Source organism: Pteropus vampyrus, unplaced genomic scaffold (assembly GCF_000151845.1).
Source record: "Pteropus vampyrus isolate Shadow unplaced genomic scaffold, Pvam_2.0 Scaffold306, whole genome shotgun sequence".
Taxonomy (NCBI): Eukaryota; Metazoa; Chordata; class Mammalia; order Chiroptera; family Pteropodidae; genus Pteropus; species Pteropus vampyrus.
Genome location: NW_011889087.1, coordinates 428491 through 449338, shown reverse-complemented (window position 1 = coordinate 449338; position 20848 = coordinate 428491). Strand labels below are relative to the sequence as shown.

The window sequence follows — 20848 nt, the reverse complement described above, 5'->3', positions numbered from 1 at the left end:
CAATAGTGGTTGTGTTCAGGTTCAAGAAAACAGTTTTGTTTTTGCTTTTTTTTAACCTCTTTTTCAAAATCATGATGTTATGTTACTTTTCTAATGAAAAAAAAATAGCTTTTTATTTTAGGGGAACATACAAGAAAACAAAGAGATGGGGTGGGTATGTGCTTCCCAGGTTTTTAGGTTCAGACCAGTAAAATTAAGATAAAAAGCTGAGGATGGGGGTCCCAAGAAAAAATGGCTTTTTATTTTTGCAAAGTTAAGGCCATCTAAAAATAATAACTCTTATCTACTATAAATGTGACTTAATAATAATTTAATAAAGGAAAGGCCATTTTAACACCAAAAAGTCGGATAGACCAACTTTGCCATCCCTTCCTCGTTCCCTGATCTTGCCGAGGACCCGTGCAGCCTTGAGGGCCCTCTCTGGCACCTGGGTCAGGGTTTGGCAGCCTTCTCCCCACAGGAGCCAGGCCCGGGCTGCGACCCCAGCCGCAGTCGTCCTGACACACCCCGGGCCTCTGGGGAAGTGGCCCTCACCCGTCATTCACAAAGGCAGCAACTGAGGTCTTGGCGCCATGTCCAGAACTTCAGAGAGCAATGCTGGTTCTTAACTGGGAACTCCAGTTGGCAGTTACTTATATTCATGGAAACTAAGACACACCGCTTTCTTTCGATCACGGAGCCCCCACTCCCGAGGGGAGACAGCTGGCGAAGACATCGCCACCGATCTAGCAGACGAAATGAAGAGTTTTCCCACTCTCCTTCTCTGTGCATGGTTGTCTGTGTATTTCGTAGTTTTTGGACAAACTGGATCTAAATCATCCTCCCCTGAGATGCTGATATCCCCACACCTTCTCCCCGGTGCTGGAGAAAGGGGAGTCTCCCAGAACCACAGAGGAGTCACTGGGCCTCACTGCACAGGACAGCTGAGCGGGGACCACCGGGGACTATTTGCCTAGTTCCCTGTAAGCGCCTGGTGGGATTGTGGCCAAGGTGAGCTGAAGGCTGGAAGGGCAGCACTTCCTCCCTCACAAAGAAGGGGGACTGCAGTGTCTCCGGCACAAAGCCATCTATGTCCTCCCCATAACGCCTGTGATCCTCGAACCGAGCAGAGCAGCCAAACAAAGCACCAGGGGAGCTTTCCAGAAGCAGAGACCAAGATTCCAATTCTAGGTCTGGGATTGTTCAAAAAGACCTACAGGTGATTGCAATGCCTGACGGGCTGGAGAACAGCCACAGAAAGATCTCGGTGAATGTTCGGTAGGTGTGCGAACGAGGACATAAGATGGGACTTTTTATTTGTTCATTTAGTAACGTAATTTTGCACATTTCACTCCATCCCAATCTGGTGAACACTGAACTCTGATCTATGGGTGTCAGAGGTGGTCCCTCAGGGGCCTCCGTGACACAATCCTTGTCTAAACTAAATTGCCTCCTCTTGGATCTGTCTTATAAACCCGGTGTTATGAGACGGGGTCCACCTCAGATCTCCCACAGTTCTGGAATGCTTCCTGGGGAGCTCTCTGGGGAGGTGTGACTGACCTCCAGCCCTCAGCCTGGGGCCTCCTGCCCCCACCTCGACGTGAGCGTGAGCGGAGTGCGTTCGTGCAGAGCAGATGGATCCAGGTGTGGTGTGACACTCATCCTTTTTTCTGGCTATCAAAGGTGCAGATAATTAATAAGAAGCTGGATCTTAGCAACGTCCAGTCCAAGTGTGGCTCAAAGGATAATATCAAACACGTGCCAGGAGGCGGCAGTGTGAGTACCTTCACACTTTCCCTGCGCCGGACTGCGGTTCTGGTTTTTAAGAAGCGGCATGAGTGTATACCCTTGCGAGACATTGCATAGAATAAACCATTCTCAGGCTCAGGGTGTCTGTGGCCCCAAGTACATGTAGCCCAGGCTCTCCACACCTGTGCCCACTGTTCTAGGAGAGGTGCCCTGCACCAATGGGTCCCCCGGCTTGCAGGGGCTTCATGGGCAGCGTAGGGAAGGTGGGCGATCCTCTCTCTGGCCTGTGCCTGGAGGCGGGGTCCTCACAGCATAACACCCATCATGACCCCACTCACCACCCAGCGTGGGCTTCCCGGAGCCCCACAGCCTATGTGAGGTTGGGCTGAAGGTGGCAGCGCCCGAGACGGGTCTGTCACCTCCTCCCCCATCACCCTAGGCAGGTTCACTTCGAGTGGTTCCACTGTGGACAGCCGACCTGTTTGTTCTGAGCAGACACGAAAGTCTTCCTGTCCTACCTCAGAGCAAGAGAAGTCCCGGCTCTGCTCATGTTCGTCTCCCGTACTCGTGAGGGGCGAGCAGATTTCTAAGCCTCTTGGCTCATTGTTAAAACCAGCTCCAGCCCCTGGCAGAGACTCAGACGCAAAAGAGCCCAGCCGAAAAGTACACCAGGAAACCCGCCTGCAGCCCCGGGTTGACGGAGATGCTGCTTTGGGCCCTTTCATGTTTGGCTTCCTCCAAACGTCCCTGGGGACTCCCTGCATCCCCAGTGCATGTGTCCCTGAGACCTGGGGCTGGCATCCTCACGGCTCACCTCCCCCACGTGATCAGCTCTGCTGTTCTCCCGGCTGTCCCGTGTTCACCTACGGTGGGTGCACACTCGTCACCCTAAGGCTCCCCTTCTCCACAGCCTCCTCCTCACTGCCCCAGCCTAACACACTGCGGAGCAGGAGGTATAAGACCCCCTTGAGGGCCACCCCTGGGGAGGGGATGATTTCTGAGAGCAGGCATCTCACTCCTGGCTGGCAGCCCCGGGTGGCAGGGGTCGCCCCTGGGGCACGCGCTCCCCAGAAAATGCACAGCCTGGGCAGCACGTTATCCGCGTCCAGCCCGAGGGTTTATTCTTGCAATGTGCTGCTGCCTCCTGCCCAGAGCCCCTGACCCTGGGTGGCGGGCGCTCACCAAGGGCTGCTGCATGGCGTGTCCTCCGCGCTTCCTCGCCAGTGTCTGCTGTGTCTCTCCCTTCCCCCAGTCCCTGCTCTCCTGTCCCACGGCCACCTTGTCTTCTGCCAGAGACGGAAAGAGAAGGTGTGGGGGCCACCCCACCCCCACTCCAGCCACGATCTGTTTTAGCTTCGACTCCTGGTTCTCTGGCTTTCCTGCAGACTCCTCCAGCCAGAGCAGGAAGGCATGTGCCTTCCGGTTTTACTCGTGTCTGGTCGCTGGCGGGAGGTTGCGCTGGCGAGGCCGAGGCCAGGGGGTCCAGCGGGCCACAGAGAGCAGACAGCCCCATCAGGAGGAAGTTGGGAAGAGAGAGTACATTCCCACTGCTGATGGCAGTTACAGGTATCAGGGGACTTCCTCGGGGCACCTCCTGTTTGTCCTGCATTCTCTGCCAGCCTGTGGGCTAACCTATGACCTGGCAAAGAGACACAGGTTATCCCAGGTTGGCCCTAAGCACTGTCCTTGGCCCGTGTCCACGGCTTGTCTGCAGTAGGAGCCTTTGCAGAAAGCTGTTCCCCTGGTGAAAGGTGGCAGGGGGGTTACAAGCCCCTGCACAATGTTAGCCCTGGACCCCTGGCCCTGGGCTCCGGCCTCTGGCTTGTCGTCCCCTCTCCAGCCTGGAGGTGACGTCCCAGCAGGCAGGCCTTGCTCCTCCTCCAACCACCTTGCAATCCTCGCTGCCGCCGGGCTCCCCGCCAGGCCCCGGCCTCCTCTCCCCGCCAGGCCCCGGCCTCCTCTCCCCGCCAGGCCCCGGCCTCCTCTCCCCGCCAGGCCCCGGCCTCCTCTCCCCGCCAGGCCCCGGCCTCCTCTCCCTCCTCTCGACTCCCTCTCCGCCTCCCTGGCTCCCACCCTCGCCCATTCCTTTCCTCCATCTGCCATCCCAGGTTCCCCTGCACGACCCCACCCGCCTCCCCTCACAAGCTATTTCATCCAGCCTGAAGGGAAGAAAAGGAGGCCTCGGTCACTCCGACATTTACTTCCATCTCTCCCTCATGGGAGGGGATCCCATAGCCCCTCGCCCCCACCCCAGGGCACACGCTCTCTCCCAGACCTCAGAATCACTCATCCGCACTGTCACAGGTGCAGGCTGCCACACCTGTGTGCTCCCACCCTCCCTCCACCTGCTGGCACACACAGCCCACGTCCACCCGTCGGCCTGTCAACTCTCCACCAGTTAATGGCACATGCCAACATGACTCTGATTAACTGAAATAATCTGGGATTGTTCCAGATGATTTAGACCTAAGTAGAAACCCCTCCCTTTTTTCTGGTGTCTTTGTTAAACTGAATCTCAGAGGAGGCCATCTCTCTCTGGGGTAACTCCAGGGCACGGGGCAGGAGCCAACAGGTGATTGGCCTCCTGCACCCTCAGGTGACCTCACACGAGGTAACTGCTAGGAAGTGTCCCTCAGGGACCATCTGGAGCCCCGCTTACAGCCACGGCTTTGTAGAGACTTCCTTCAGGAGACCCATCTGCCGATGCAGAGTCCCTCGGGGGTGCCCCCTCCAGGATGGGGGTGCCCCCTCCGAGAAGCTGGTTCTCACGCTGACATCAGCAGGTGGCACAGAGGCCATTCCCCTCCGGAGTGTGGGCAGTGTGTCCGGGCCACACGGTGGACCCTCGTGCCTCGTCTGCGCTCTGGAACCCGAGGCCTCCCTGTATGTGCGTGTCCGGGTCTGCTTGCTGAGACACTAACCTTCTGGGTTTCTGCTGGGCCACCTGCCTTTCCTGTTGGTGTCACTTGGCTTCTTTCAAAGGTAAAGAACTGAGATGTCCAGGACACTCAGGCAGCAGCTGGCTCGTACCTCTGTGTGGCCACAGTGCTGCGGGTCCTGCTCGCTGACCGCTGACCGTCGTTGCTCTTGCTGTGGGGGTGCTGGGGTTTCTGAAGCGTCTCCTGGGAGAAAGCCCGCCTCTGAGCCCTCACGGCCCTCTCCTCTCTGAGGCCCAGCAGATCCGGCCCTCTCGCTTTCCAAGTGCTGCGCAAACATCACATCGATCTCTGCTTTCTCTACGTCCGCGCTGAATGTGATGTCAATTTCCTGTCAGGAAAGAGAGTGACTTCTTTACATGTGTTTGTTACACAAATGGCATGGGCTCTGCACAATGACAGAGTATCCTGTTTTTCCCCCGAGGGTCTTTGTCCTGGGGGACTGAAGGCACTGGTCTCACTGTTATTTTGTGAAGACCCAGCTCCCTTGGGGCAGGGTTGGCAGAATTCCAGCCATTTTTTCCACCGTGATGAGGGCCTGCGCCCCCTGGCACACGGGACACTGTCCGAGCAGGGCCTGGACTTACACAGCTGCTTTTCATTGTGCTACGCCCATAATAAAATAATCCTATTTTGTTCTCTTTGTCCACCCACCCCCAACTCTCTCCCTTCCTCCCTCCCCCCTCTCTCCCTCTCTCTTCTTCTCTCTGTCTCTCTCTGTCTCTCTCTCTCTCACCTCCAGGTGCAAATAGTCTACAAACCAGTGGACCTGAGCAAGGTGACCTCCAAGTGTGGCTCATTAGGCAACATCCATCATAAGCCAGGTAGCCCTTGAGGGCGGAGTGGGCAGGGAGGCCCGGGAGGCGGGGCAGGACAGGGTCATGCCTGCTTGAGTGGCTGGGGGAGTTGATAGGATGAGCTATCAAGGAGAGCGCTGAGGGTGGAACTTGCTGGGGCCCAGGAGGTGTGGCTGTCCTGTCTCACTCTCCTGCGCGGGGCCATGCTGGCCCAGACAAGGTGAGGAGGGAGGGCAGAGGCTGGCCCTAAACCCTATCCTGTGGCTCTCCAAGCAGGCTGCCCACAGGGCCTCTAGAGCCTGGGAAGGGCTTGATCTGGCCCCTAAAGTCTGGCTGTGTGGGTGTCCCAGCCCAGTCCCCAGCCAACATGGGGGACACTTCATCAGCAGCACCAAGGCGTTGCCACACCTTGCTGTCACTTTTTTGAACAGAAAATGATACCGTTGGCCCTCCGCCATGCTTTTCCTTCCTCTCCCCCTCCCACATCGTAGAGAAATTCACGCTGGCTATAGATCTTTCTGTGACCGTGGAAATGTTCTATATCTGTGATGTCCAGGGTGGCAGCCACTAACCACACGTGACTGTTGAGCACTCGCCATGTGGCCAGCGCAACATCTTTTTAAATTAAAATTTAATTAAACGAGTTTTATTTAATTAAAATTTAAGTAGGCACCTGTGTAGCTTGTGGCCACCGTCCTGCACAACACAGATCTGGATTCCGACTCCCGCCTACGAGTCCGGAGCAGGGACTTCTGCCTTGGTCAGGCCCTCAGGGCAGAGATCTTTACTGGACCCATTACTGTGGGAAGAGAAGGCCGTCAGAAGCAACGTCCAGCATGTGTCTCATTTTCTGGCTGCTTTGGACATTTTGGGGGGTTTAGTATCTCCCAGTGTCACCATCCTGCCACACTTTGAGCAGCTTTCTTGGGTGGCTTTATTTTTCCTGAGAGTAATGTACAGTTGGCCCTTGAAAACTCGGGGGGTTAGGGATGCCTGACCCCTCATGCCATCGAAAATCTGCATGTAACTTTTGACTCCTCCAGAACTTAACCCCTTATAAGCCTACTGTTGACAGGAAGCTGTACCTGGTAACATAGTCGATAAACACATCTTTTGTATGTTATATATATATATACTGTATTCTTACAATAAAGTAAACCAGAGAAAAGAAAATCATAAGGAATAGACACAGTATTTATTGAAAAAATTCAAATACGAGTGGACTTGCACAGTTCAAACCCATGTCGTTCAAGGATTAGGTGTGGTTCGCCTCTTCCTCAGGCCATGTCTGTCCGTGTTGGGTGGACATCGAATGTCTGGGGAGAGAGAAAGGGTCGGGGCCCTTCCTTATTTAGGATGCGTTTTGCCTGTTTAATTCTGAGGTCTTACGGGGCTTTTTAGCTTCAGGATGTTGACACAGAAAGACTTCTCTTGTTGGAAGCCAACCAGGTTAGAATTTAGAATCATTTCTCCTGGACCGAGCTTTCATTTACCTTTGTATTGTCTGAGGAGGGAGAGTTTTCTGAGTAAATATTTGATGCGCAGCTTGATTAGAGAGACGAAGAAGAGAACTGTTTTCTAGCCCTGTGGAAGGACAGACCAGTGCCCAAAACCGTATTCCGAACAAAGGAGAGTCTTGCCTGCTCCCAGAGCTTGGTGTCTCTGCAGAACTCTGAGTGGCCCTGGTTCCAGGCACCGAGCTCTTGTGTGTGTTGTGTTCCAGGAGGTGGCCAGGTGGAGGTAAAATCTGAGAAGCTGGACTTCAAGGATAGAGTCCAGTCGAAGATCGGGTCCCTGGATAACATCACCCACGTCCCCGGCGGAGGGAATAAAAAGGTAAAGGCGACAGGGCAGGGAGGAGGCTGCACTCGGATGTGGGTGTGAATCGAATCGGGTGGACAAGGCTGGTCCAGTTTTCCAGAGGGAGGAAAGCCAAGGATCCCGGAGGGACTGGCTTGTTGTGGATTCTCAGCAACCACCGGGACTATGGGGCGTGCCTTTCTTTAGTGGCCTATTGCAAGTCACCAGGAGCTTTAACAAATTTGATGCCTGGGCCCCACCCTGGAGATTCTGACTTAATTGATCTCGGGGCACAGTCTGGGTGCCTGGACTCTTTAAAGCCCCCAGGTGATTCTTTGGTAGGGTCAAAGGCGAGAGGCACTGTCCTAGGCCTTGTGGGTGGCCAGCATCCACAAAAGGAAATAGCCATTCCTAAAGCCAGCTCCAGTGCACCAAGAACAAGTCATGGGAACATAACCTAATTTTCTAAGTGGGTCACTAGGCAGTTAGAGCAAAACAGTGATGTTGAAATCCAGATTTGGGCAACGCCTCCGCCCACCTGTCACGGAAGTGTCCGTGGGGAGGCTGCCGGACCTTGGCATTCCCGGAAGTTTCTAGAGTCTCGGGCCTTGCCGTGGGTCTGTGTGAGCGTGGGGGCTGGGTGGCACCAGAGTGTGTGTGGCCCAACACAGGATGCGGTATTGTGGCTGTATTCTTCTCATATGCATCAACGCAGACATCCTCTGGGGTTTCCCACTAACGCCTGCCCCGAAGGCCTGAAGTGGCTCACTCTCCAGTCTTTCATGTCCCCCAGCAGCTGACTGAGGAGTGGCGGAGGGGGAAGGGATGTCCCAGAATGGGCACAGAATCTGAGACCCAACCTGACGTAGGAAAGGATGCTGCCCAAGGTGGCCCAGGTGGTTGGAAGTAGCGGCAGAGCCATCTCACCAGATGCTTGGTGACAGCTAGGAGTCCCCATGGCAAATCTCCAGGCCTCCCCCAATCCCCACTTCAGGCAGGCAGCCCCACTCACCACCTCCACCTCAGATTCCAAACAGACAGGCACAGCCCGTCCTGCATTTCGGTGAAAGCCCGACCCAACAGTGTCGTTTCGGAGAAGCACTCGCTGGTATGGTCTTAAAGCAGAGATGGCAAACTGAGACGTGGGGACAGACCGGACCCCTAGACAGCGACCCCCAGAGGCTGAGGGGAGGACAGGTACTGGCCCTTGGGTGGCCTTTTACTCTGTGTTTCCCCACAGCACCCCTCTGGTCTCCCTGACCCCCAGGTGGACCTAAAGTGGCCTTTTCCCTTCGCACTTTCACATCCCCGGCTTCCCAAGGCTCAAGGGTACATCTCCATGCCCCCCCCTCCCCCGTGACCGAGGAGGCTGCACGCCCTCAGGGAAGTGGGGCAGGGCCCTGTCCTCTGGGAAGTGGAGAAAGTTCTACAGAAGTCCAGCACCCTGCTCCTTTGGCTCACCCACTCCACCCTGGTTTAAGGTGGGGCCTCCCTTCTCGAGGAGCTTTAAAGATACCCATGCCCACGGAGAGTCCACTTGAACGAGTCTGGACAGGCCCTGGGCCTCCGTGGAGGAAGGTCTCTGCCCTTGTCTCTGGAAGCTTCTGTGTCCTAAGAAACGCTCTGGGCTTGACTCTGCTTGGAGCTGTGACCTGGGCGAGAGCAGTAAACATTCTCAGCCTGTTTCTCCTACGGCAAAATGGATAGACATTCACATCCCAGGGTGGTTGTGAGACCCAGATGAGATGGTGTTCTGGAAGGTTCCTATACTTTGCAGTCATCTAAGAACATGAGTTAGTGTCGAGTCTGAGTCTGAACTTCTGTTTTAACTCATCTCTGTGAGGTGAGCTAGAACAGAAGTGAGGCCCCGCCCTGCCCACTGCTCAGGAGACAGTCCCGGTCCCAAAGGGTCCCCTCGTATTCAAGTCCCCCCCTTTCCTCCTGTGATGAGCAGAATCGCTCACGAGCAGTGGAGCACAGGACCCCGCTGCCTGAGTTCCTTTCAGCTTGGGGGATTTTTGGGTATTCTCCGGACCTTGTCACTTTTTTCTTATGAACAAAGCTTATAAAAAAAACATTAACAAACGTTCTTATGTCAAAAGGCCTTTCAAAGGAAGCAATATGGAGGGTGCTTTAGTCAAAGCAGTGACCCGAAATGAACAAAATAAGCATATAGCTTAAATGGGAGCCTGGTCATTCTCTTCATCCACATGCGAGCAGGCCGCAGCAGCCGCTCTTCCTTCTCCGGGGTCTGCAGACCACTAAAATCGTGTGGAAAAATTGTGACGTGTGTATGAGTGCAAGCCTGCATGTACGTACATTTTTCTTTAAAGCAGTCTTAGAACTCCAAAAAGGTAGAGAATTACTGTGTCTGCCACGTCAGGGCTCATCAGGGGAGAATTATTTTTGTACCTCTCGCATCTCTAGCTAATGCCCTCTGAGTTTCCCAGGGATCCTTTGGAGCTCAGAGCCCTGGGGCTCCTGGCTACGTCATCACTTCTCTACTTTAAAAAAGGGCTTTGTAGCGCCGTGTTCTCCAGCACACCTAACCAACCAGCTGCCGCCACCTCCAGGCTCATCAGTCACTGGCAAAGGGGGGGAATGTGTGTGGTTCATGGGCAGGCAGCAGTGGCTCCGGGAACGTTCCTTCATCTCCAGCTTCTCCTTCAACTCTCTCATTTGCAATTGGGTAATATCTACCCAAATAAAATGTGCATGACCTACTAGCATTTCTACTTGTAGGATACACTTACACGTGTGTGAAATGATGTGCGCGCAAGGTTATTCATACACAGCATCGGTCATGATAGTAAAAGACTAGAACAGGCTAACTATCCATCCATCGAGGAATGGATAAATGCGGTCCATCTGCTCTGGTGGCATACCACGCAGCCAGCAACAAGCATGAAAGAACTATATAATGATAACGGACGGCATTAAGTCTAAAAACTGAAGTGCAAAGCATGTGGATATTGTAAATATACACACACACACATATTTATATACTCACACATACACGTGTTTGTTTATAGTGGTCACTGACTCTGGGGAGAGGAGCAGGGTGGCATGGAGGCAGGTGACGGAAGAACCCAGCACAAGTATTTGCTATTGGAAAATGATCCAAACCATGGTCACCACCACCCCAGGCCAGTCGGTGGGCAGGGCTTGCCATCCTGGGCTCTTCATCTCACCCTCCCTCCCCTCCTCTCTTGCAGATTGAAACCCACAAGCTGACCTTCCGTGAGAACGCCAAAGCCAAGACAGACCACGGGGCGGAGATCGTCTACAAGTCTCCCGTGGTGTCCGGGGACACGTCTCCGAGACACCTCAGCAACGTGTCCTCCACGGGCAGCATCGACATGGTAGACTCGCCCCAGCTCGCCACACTAGCCGACGAAGTGTCCGCCTCCCTGGCCAAGCAGGGTTTGTGATCAGGCCCCCCGGGGCGGTCAATAATCGTGGAGAGAAGAGAGAGAGAGTGTGGAAAAAAAAAGAATAATGACCTGGCCCTTCGCCCTCTGCCCTCCCCCAGCTGCTCCTCACAGATCGGTTAATCGGTTAATCACTTAACCTGCTTTTGTCGCTCGGCTCTGGCTCGGGACTTCAAAATCAGTGATGGGAATAAGAACAAATTTCATCTTTCCAAATTGATGGGTGGGCTAGGAATAATAAAATATTTTTCGAAACACTTTAAGAGACGACCACACCCAACATTTCCTTGGGCAATTACTTTTGATTCTTTTTTTTTCCCCTCTGAGTAGAAGAGGGAGGAGAGGCTCTGAAAGGTGCTTTTGGGGAATTTCAAGAGACTGGGGGAACCCTTCCTCTGGCCCCGTCCTGGGGGTGTCAAAGAGGCAGGGACAACAACAAAGGATTTGACACTTGGTGGTTGGTGGAGCCACAGGCACATTCGAACTTGTGTGAGCGGGAGGGGGAGGGGACGGGATGGGGCAGGGTGTGGGGAGAGACTCAGGAGAGGCTGAGGTGGAGGGAGGGAGGGAGGGAGGGAGGGAGAGCGTGGGAGAGGGAGGGCGTGAGAGGGAAAACGTGGTGGGAGAGGAGCTGCTGCTCTCAGCCTGGACGGGCAGCAGGCAGGGCAAACAGCCTCCGCAACACGCAGCCAGCTGGGCCCGAGTGGCCTTCTCGGTGGCCCGGGATCTGCTGCAGGTCGGTGTGCCACCCTCTGGAGGGCAGTCCCTCCCACACTGTGAAGGCACAGTGGGCAGGAGAAGGCTGACTGGTGGGAGGGCGGCACCCTGTGGGTTACTTCCTCAGAGAAGACTGACCTCAAGGTCCTGGGTCCTGGCCTCTTTCTCCCAACCTACGGGGAAGGGGGTCGGGTCCTGAGCCGAGGGGCTTCCTCCCGCCCCACGGAAACCCTGTTTCGTTGAGTTCTGAAGGTTGGAACTACAGCCACGATTTTGGCCACCTCACAGATTTGGGACTTTAGGGCTAACCAGTTCTCTTGTAAGGACTTGTGCCTCTAGGGGGACACCTGCCTGTTCCCAAACCTGGGCCTCTGGCAACTCTGGAGTGTGTGCGTGGGGGTCTTGGAGGGGTGGGTCCTGAGCCTCCTATCCCTCCCACGGCCACTGCAGCCACCTGTCTGCCCCCGCTACGCCCGTGTGTCTGTTACGCAGAGCTCAGTCACTGCCTGTACCCCTCATTATGTCACACTGTCCTGAGTTCCCAGCCTCACCAAACCCCTTCTCAGTAATGGATGTTGTTGGGATGTGGGAGGCACCTACTCTAAACTAAGGGTTGAAATCAAGGGAAGGCAAAGGCACAAGGTGGGACCTCAGTCTCTCCGTCTAAGTTACATTCATCCAACTGGCATGTCCCTCACAATGAACCTGATGACCTTATTCAGTTCCCTGTCCCCAACCTCCCATCACAGATGTGAGTGGGAGGGGGTGTGGGAGGAGGGCTCGGCAATGACCCTGAGTGTGGGCTTGGAGAGCCTTTTCCTCCTAGGAGGCCCGGTCCCCTTCCTGTGTTGAGCTGGCAGCGGGTTGTGTGTCCTGGTTGCCAGAGATGGCGCCAGAATAGACAGGCCCTCAGGGCTAAACCCGATTCCCTCTGACCCCCACTCCCACCCCAGCTGTGACTGCCAGCCTCTCAGAGAGCCCAGCCGCTGCTCAGCCCCAAGTGCATATAATCAGCTCTCCATGCCCCGCAAAGGGGAACATGCCCCCCCGGAAATGGTTCTCGCCCCATCCCAGCTGGAAGCAACGCTATCTATCTGTCCTGCTGGAGCAGCTGAACATATACATAGAAGTCGCCCTTCCTTTCCCTGTCAGCACCCTGTCGCGTTGTAGTCGGATCTGTCTGTTTATGCTTGGATTCACCAGAGTGACTATGATAGTGAAAAGAAAAAAAAAGAAAAAAAAAAAAAGGACGCATGTATCTTGAAATGCTTGTAAAGAGGTTTCTAACCCACCCTCATGGGGGTCCTCAATGTCTCCCAGTCCGCCTGCTGGGACTCAGCTCCAGGAGGCCAATGTGGCTCTACCCTGTTGGGGCCTCCCAGTTTTTGAAAGGCTTTCTTCAGCATCTGGGACCCAACGGAGACCAGATTTTGACATCTGAGAACCCTCAGTTGAGAAGGCCTGAAGCACAGGACCAGGACGGAGGCTGTGGTGCCCCCGCCCCGCCCCAAAGGGCTTCCCTTTGTCAGGGCAGAGCCATGTGTCTTGTGGCTGGTCTGTTTTGCAGCATGAAGATGTCCCTCTCTGGCCACAACCTGGAGAAGCCTCACAGCCCCGAAAGATGGTCTTCTTACAACTTCCTGCGTCGCAAGAAAAATGAAGCCAGTGCCACCTGGGGAAAGGTCTGCAGCCCACCTCCCTCCAGGCTCTCAGGAAGGGCAGCCCGGGCCTCCCCACCAAAGGGCTCTACGGCCACAGCAGGGGTTGGCATGAACAGCCTGCCCTGAATGGGGCCCCAGCTGCCTGACTGAGGAAGGGTGACAAGTCAGGAGACACCATTCCCAAAGCCTTGGCCAGAGCCCCTGCTGACCTTGCACAAGTCTCATCTGCTGCCACCAGGAAAGGGAAGCAGCTTTTGTAGAAAATAGCTGTTTAAAGAAACTCAGCAACCTCAGGCCCAGTTCTGCCACTTCCGGTTTGAGCAGTTTAAGGCACCCCTGGTGGTGGGGGAGTGAGGTGGGAGGGGTCCAGGGCGTCCTCTCTAGGGCTGGAGGCTTCATTTGCAGCCAGAGCTTTCCTTGCAAGGAATCATCTCAGCCCAGAACTTTCCACTGTGAGGCTCCCCACTGTCCTTTGAGTCCCAGCAAAAAAAGGAAATGTGTTTTAAAGATTTAGTGGCTGTTGAGATTGTGGCCCCTCATTACTGCCACTGGTTTATGGCTGCATTTTTTCTTGGATTTCTGCCTTCCTCTTCCTGCAGGTCCTGTGCCCTGTTCAATACCTTATTCTGAGGTCCTTAAGTGGAGGGCCCTGGAATCTCCCTTGTAGGGTGGGTTACTGGGGTCAGCCTCCAGATCATGGTTTCGAGTGACTAGGTCAGTGCTGGCAGGGAGATTGCAAAGGGACGCTGGCTTGTGACCTTAACTGAGGACAATCCCCCAGGGGCTGGGCACTCACCTCCCTCCCCACCCTCCCCATTGTCCCACCTCCAGAGTCAATGTCCTTTGGGTGGGCTAAATAGGATATGCTACATGCTTGGTTCCTTCAAACTCTCCACTCTATCAATAGTTCCATTTAAATTGACTTCAGTGGTGAGACTGTATCCTGTTTTCGATTGCTTATTGTGCTGTAGGGGGGAGGGGGGAGGAACCTGTATGATAGTTACCATGGGCAAAGGAAGTCTTGGAGTGCAGCAGGTGAACTGCCTTGTAACCCTTTTCTTCATGATTTTCACAGCTGCTAGAGGTCCTTGGGGCTTCGCCTTTCCATTGACAGGACTCCCTAGTGCAGCAGGCTGCCAGCTACTTCCCATCTTCTTTCAGGCCAGGTGCAGGAGGTGCGGATTGGGGAGGAATCTGGATATGGTTGCCCTGGCCTCTTGCCAGGTCCCAAGCCCACAATCATGCCTCCCGAAGACCCTGACATCCTTTCTTCTAAGCATGGGCACCTGTATCATTTTTACCACTGGCTCTAGACACGCAGCCTGTATCTAACGGCTGCCAAGATCTCTTCCTTCACTCTCTTTTATCTTTGTCCCCCAAGTAAAGCCAAGAGGTGGGGATGAGGGCAGAGGTTGAAGACCATCAGCAAGTTCCATCTACAGATCTGTGGCTTCATGAGACTAGTTGCTCTTCAGTTTTGAAAAGGGTTACCCTGGGTGCTGACCCAGTCTCACCTCCTAATGGACTTTTAGCCCGTGAATTCGCAGTGCTGGGCAGGACAATTCTGGCACTTGCAAGTCCCATGATTTCTTCAATAATTTTGAGGGTGGGGGGAGGGACATGAAACCATCTTAGCTTAGCTTCCTGTCTGTGAATGTCCATATGGTGTATTGTGTGTTTTAACAAATGATTTACACTGACTGTTGCTGTAAAAGTGAATTTGGAAATAAAGTTATTACTGATTAAATAAGGGCTCCGTGCATGGATTCAAAGGACAAGAAAATGACATAGGATGTATAATTTTAAGTCCTTCCTAGCCTTGGAAAACTGAGCTCAGTACAGGGAATGACAATAATGTTAGAACCCGGACATTAGGATTTATGAGCTTTCTCTGGGGCCGCAAAGGTGAAAGAAGAGTTCTGACTTTTCATTTTCAGCTGGTTGTGTCTCGTTCTGGTGGCGGCACACCATCCTGGCCCAACTCAGAGGACAATACCCTGTAGTTGAGCTCACAAGGATGACCTCAGTTTGTAAGCTGTGGACCAGTGTATTCAAACCTGAGAAGGCAGGTGTGGGTGTAAGAAATCTTTTCGTCCCTGGTATATTAGCTTAGATGTCTGGGGCTAAATATAAAGCAGAACTAGGCCTCTAGGGTGAAGGAATAGCTTAGAATCCTTCTTGGCTTAGAGAGCTGCCTTTCTCTCCTTTGGAGGTTTATTACAGATTGGGAAATGTGTCTGCTGAAATTGAGATAGGGATACCAGCTAGCCCCTAGCAATGCCACAGAGAGGTAACGAAACAGTAACCCATCACATTAATTGTTCTTTGGTCATCAGGACAAGGTCATAACACTGAACCCTTAGATTTTCAGTTCCAAAGTATTTCTTTTCTTAGTTTTTCCTGATGTGTTTTAGCCACTGCAGACAGAAGCTCAAGTAGAGATCGTCACTGCAACTAGAGGAGCATCAACAGGGCCGTCAGAGAAATGCTACCTCAAAACGCTTGGCTTTCATAGCCAGGATAGGCAGCCTCATTGGCTGTCATGCAAAAGAGGAGTAAAGAAAAATCCAGGCCTGCCCACTTATTCATCTGGTACAAAGGAAAGCCCTTAGCTTCCTCAGAAAAAAGAAACAGGTAGCAGGTGAGAAGTGGCTCAGGCTCCATGAAAGGTATATATTCCCAATGGCCCCCAACCCCAGAAAAGGTCCATGGCGAAAAGTGAAGCCTCCATTTTAAGGAACAATTTAGGACATACAATGTCATACTGCTGATCTCACTAAAGGAGAACGGAACACTGAGCCAACAGGTCAATTACAACCAAGCAAAAGAAAAAGTAGACACATCTTACACAGACTCCTCTCCTCTCCTCGGGGCAGCCCTAGCCTCCCCCACCTGTGCAAACAAACACGCCCTCCCTCTGGCGACCATCACATGACCCTGCCAGGTGCCCAAAAGACAGGGTTCAGAGCAAGTCAGAGGACACCAGAGAACTGCTCCGGCAGGGCCAACTCCTAAGTTGCCTCGACTACCATGTCCAATTGTCAAGAAAGGCCCAGCACACAACATTCGGTAACTTTTTTTTTATTATTTTTTTCAATTTTTCCTTCCTTTTTTTTTTAAGCACTAAGTCTGTGCTTTGCGAACAGAATCAAGACATTAACAAAGATCAGCTTCTCGGAAGAAAAGCGTTTCTATAGAACAAAGACAGCTACATGTTGCGCTGCCAATACACAGCTCGAAGCAGGAAAAGAAAATATTTACAAAATACAAGTTTTTTTTTCCTTTTTTTTTTTTTACAATGCTAAAAGGGTTATTCAGAATTTTCAACCTTATAAATAGAAGAAGCACTTTATGCATAGGGATATGGTGCATTATTGTTTTTTAAAGAAATGACAAACCCTTTAACTTGCAAACAGAATCAAAAAAAATCACTAATGTTGAAAATTGTGAAAAAACCCCAACCATTAAGCAGTTTGTCTACTATTTTTATACGATTACAAAATGGCCAAAAAAAAAAAAAAAAAAAGTCCCTATTGCCCCCTTTTTGGTAATGTGATCATACATGAGACAGGCACAAGGTTGACCAAGGGGGGGGGGGGGGGGTTGTGATCGTGGGGGAGGATGGGAACCACAGTTAGGACCTGACAATGTTCCACAGGCAAGGAGAGCTTGAAAGAGGAAGGGCCTGACACTGACAGGGAGCAGGATGGGGAGAAAACATGACCAAATAAATCAGTCAGTGAAAACAGAATTACAGAGAAGATGGCTGCTCACTCCCAACGCCCTCAGTGTGCAGAGGAGTGGGAACAGAGATTAAGCAGTTCTAACCCCACCTTCATGGACCAGGATAGGCAGGAAGGACTGGTGTGTGTGGGGGGGTGTACATGGGGTGGGAGAACAGACGAGAAGGCATGGAGAAGGCATGAAGGGGCAGGATGGGGACCTGAGCAGCCGCAGCCAGGTTACTGCAGTTAAGGGTCAAAACAGAGATGACCAAATGCAGCGGAAACCCTAAATAGGTCTCCAAGACCTGGGTGACAGGGGGGGAAGCCATTCTGTCAGCTGAGAGCTCAGAATAGCTGGCAGTTATGGCCAACAGATTGTAGTGGGGGTGCTTCAGCACAGATGACCAAGGGGGACCCATCTTGGAGGGTCAGAGCTGAGCCAAGCCACAGATGGAAGAAGAGGGGACGGGAAGGAAGGGGGTAGGAGCCCAGAGAGTGCTGCTCTCTCCCACCTTAACCTCAGGTAGCAACACTGAGCTGGAGCTTTCCATTCCCTCTGCCCACGTGGCCATTCCACCCTGCTCGTAGGTGCGAGGGAGCCGGTGAGCATCAAACATCGCTAAGTCCAGTGATTCAACAGTGCAGAGGACGTGCCAGGACAGGCCAGCAGGGTCTTATCCTGAATTTGTTTGCCAACTGAAGGAAGTGCTCAGGTGTGTGACAACAAAACATGGAAACCAAAACCAAAACAAAAATCAAAACGAGAAAAAGAAAATACCAAAGTAGAATCTAAATTCCTTAAATTCACTAAAAACTGTGAAAATTTCCGGCATATGATGTTTGAATATCAAACGCAGAGATTTCTGAAGCTTTAATGCCAAGTTAGTGAGTCTGTTTAGATTCTCATATCCCGCTCATCTGTGAGTTGGACGCTGAGCTGTGACTGCTGCTGCCAGATGCCGACTCTTGAGGGCGACAACGGGAGGCGAAGTGGGTGCCACTTCTGTCTCCCGGCCAGTCTTGCTGCCTGAGGTGCGCCGAGTGCAGCGGGCTGCCCGCTCCTGTGCATCCAGTTGGTCCTCACACTCTGCTTGGGGACTGTAGGCCAGGGGGAAGGTTCGCCGCTCCCACGGCTGGACGGACTGTGGGCAGACAAGGTGCCTTGGTGAGGACCCCGTCTCAGCCTGCCTCCTGCCCCAAGGCCCTGTCTCAAAATGTTGTGGACTGGAGCTCATGACCAGTCTCTCTCAAGTTCCTGGGATGATTTGGGAAGACCCCTCAGAGTGGGCACCCTTTTGACAACGGCCAGTTCCATGGTACCTTCAGAAGGTCAATTTTAAGTGTAGCCCCTTGTCCCCACCAAAAAGTGGAGGGGGGTCATAAGGTGAAGGTCCATCTTCAGCAGGTGCTGTCCCTTCGCAACCCCATCCCCCACCCCACCGACCCTATGCAAAGGCAGCATCCCTCACCTGTTCATCCAGCCCTAGCTCTGGTGTGGAACAACGGGTGTCCTCACTGGCTAGGTGTCGCAGAGTGTCCCGAGCCACAGGGGTGAGGGGAGCTGAGTGCAGTTCCGGGCTAATGGGGCTCCTAGGGGACTGACCATGGGAGAACTCCGACAAAGAGTGGCTACTACTGACATCAGGAGAGGCGGGCTGGGGAGTGGAGGGGTTGGCACTGCCCAGTTGGGGGGTTGTCCGGCCGTCTGATGACCTGTAAGACCTGTACACCAAGAAGTGAAAATCGGAATGTCTGAGTAATAGGAAATATCGAGTATGTTTATTTTGGGGGGTGGGGAGGAGGCATCCCAACCAGAGAAGCCAAAGTAGACTGACACCAACAGTTCTTTACTAGGAACCACAAATTCTCTCATTTCCTCCCCACTGCCGTGTACAGAGGTAGCTATAGAATGTGACATCTAAGAACTGTGTATGCCTATCACCCCAGAGAAAGCCAGGACTGAACAATGCCAGGGGCTAATCCCTGCTCAGTGCCCAGCGAATTCACAGGAGAAGCAAATTAGTCACGACTTTGAAAATTGTGGTCAAAGAGCTTCCAAAGCCCCTCTGGTTAAATCATTACAACCCCCAAACGGCCTCCAAATGTCACAGAGCCAGCTCTCGGGGCCCAGGAGATCACTAGAGTTTGTGAGAACTGAACAGCACCCACTCAGCAAGAACCTAGCATTCGATTGCTTATACCCTCATTAAGTCCAATGTGCGTCAAGGAACTTCTGCATTCTTGGCCACTGCCAGTGGATGAATACAAAGAGCAAGCAAGAAGCAGTGGCAACTGTCCACGGACACGGATAGGGCCCACACTCCCCGTCCCATCACCTGCTGCCCCGACGTTGGGGTGGCACACTTGTGGTCCACAGCCACCGAGCCCTCTCCATCTCCTCACATTTGGCATGCAGGGCGGCGAAGGCTGCATCAGATAGGTCCTCGATCTGCAACAGAGCAGCTTCATTGATCCCCTTTCCTCTCAGAAGCTGAGTGTAAGTATGTGTAGATTAACTCTAGAGCCAGCTCCACCCCATACTAGGGCCTTCCTGGTTCAAACAGGAATACAATGAGCTTGCATCTGACACCTACAGGTGTCATCTGGACATATATACCCACTTGCGTATAAGTGCTCTAAGAGAAAACGACCATGCCATTACCTCTTCGTCGTCCTCGTCAGGATTCCCCTTCAGAGACTGAAGATCGACCTCCCGCCAGCTGCAAAACCAAGCGATAATCATGAGATGGCAAGTAGCCTGGGGCAGGATAAATGTATCCACGAAATAACGATAACTGTGTGCACCTGTGACACTGCTTTCTGCTGGGCAGGCTCTCCCTTCTCAAAGCTTGGCCTCCTTACCACTGGAAGCCTCCAAAAGAGGCCCCACATTCGAAAACCCTCAAGGGCCAGAAATAAGGGACACAGCCTGGGAGAATGTGACCAACTCAAGTGAAGGAACCTGTTTAAAGGGGACCACCACTACTCAGCACCAGCTGACTGCCGCCATGTGGGAATGCATATACAGGGTTGCTTCTTATTTGTCAACAAAAGATGGAAATAAAGTATCATATGTGAAATCCTGCTTTCATGCTGACAGCAAATTCAATATTTTAAAACACACTGTATGTGCCAAACAAAACACGTCTATAGCCAGTTTATGGCCTGTGATCTGGTTGGTGCTCATATAATGGAATGAGAGAACTACATACACAAATAATTTCACTCCTATCAGGTAAGACTTTCAATCTCTTAAAGATCCAAAGTTCAGTGACAAAAGAAAAAAGGGCGATAACAGGAAGAATGGGGATGGGAGCCGATTATTTAGGGCCTCTACCTGGGAGTAAGGATTTCCTTGTATTGCAGCTTCTCTACACGGGTTGTTGCAGCAACAGACATCGGGATGACAATGTTGTTAATATCAAATGAGCTCTCTCCCCTTCTCCTCCTTATTGGTTGCTGTAAGACAAAGGTAAGTTTAAAAGGGAGGAACAGTTCTACAAGCATCAAAGCATACACCTGAGACTTAAAACAGGATCACCAATAGCCAGGCATCTAGGTCCTTGGATGGGGGCTGGGCAGCAACTGCTTGCACCTAGGAGATCGTCTCCCACAACAAAGTCCTCAGAAGAACTACTAGGTGGTCCTGAGGAGTATCTTCCATGCACAAGCATCACTGGCCACCCTCTCCCTTCATGGGCTGACACACAAGAGAGACTTCTGTTAAATTTTCAGGGGTGAATACTCTGGCGCCTTGAGTCAACTGTTATGGTTCCTACTCCTAAATACACACTTTTACTATCCTTCTCCTTCCAAATCCTCCTTTGTCCCCACTTTTCATCCCTGTCTATGACTTATACTCATAGTGGCTCCTAAAAGCAGTGCTTAAGCCTAGTGGTGACTTTTTGGGTTGTAAAGATGATTTCGCTTATCCTGAAAGATGCCTATAAAATAGGTCCAGCTCAGGAGATTATCTAACCTTGGTTGTCATGAAAGTGCCTCCTTCTCGTAGATCTGAACTCTTCAGCTAAATCTGTACCCACCATTTGCTCA

General features: G+C 52.5%; 2 protein-coding genes across 10 annotated transcripts in view; one reads left to right on the top strand and one right to left on the bottom strand.

Moving 5' to 3' along the window:
• Positions 1-10955, top strand: part of MAPT (microtubule associated protein tau) — a 95853-nt gene extending 84898 nt beyond the window's left edge. For 4 of the 5 annotated variants that reach the window (XM_023521575.1, XM_011377092.2, XM_011377090.2 and 1 more), the window contains 4 exons: positions 1663-1755; positions 5407-5488; positions 7185-7297; positions 10477-10955. In XM_023521575.1, coding sequence (XP_023377343.1) covers positions 1663-1755; positions 5407-5488; positions 7185-7297; positions 10477-10692 — 504 coding nt within the window. In that variant the 3' untranslated portion in view covers positions 10693-10955. The remainder of the gene's footprint in view (positions 1-1662; positions 1756-5406; positions 5489-7184; positions 7298-10476) is intronic. The other variant, XM_011377093.2, reaches the window with a different exon arrangement.
• A 5180-nt stretch (positions 10956-16135) lies between these two features.
• KANSL1 (KAT8 regulatory NSL complex subunit 1) overlaps positions 16136-20848 on the bottom strand; it is a 160678-nt gene continuing 155965 nt past the window's right edge. For all 5 annotated transcript variants that reach the window (XM_011377086.2, XM_023521578.1, XM_023521577.1 and 2 more), the window contains 5 exons: positions 20133-20254; positions 19458-19515; positions 19132-19244; positions 18265-18517; positions 16136-17937 (listed from right to left, as the gene is read on the bottom strand). In XM_011377086.2, the coding sequence (XP_011375388.1) occupies positions 17710-17937; positions 18265-18517; positions 19132-19244; positions 19458-19515; positions 20133-20254 (774 nt within the window). In that variant the 3' untranslated portion in view covers positions 16136-17709. The remainder of the gene's footprint in view (positions 17938-18264; positions 18518-19131; positions 19245-19457; positions 19516-20132; positions 20255-20848) is intronic.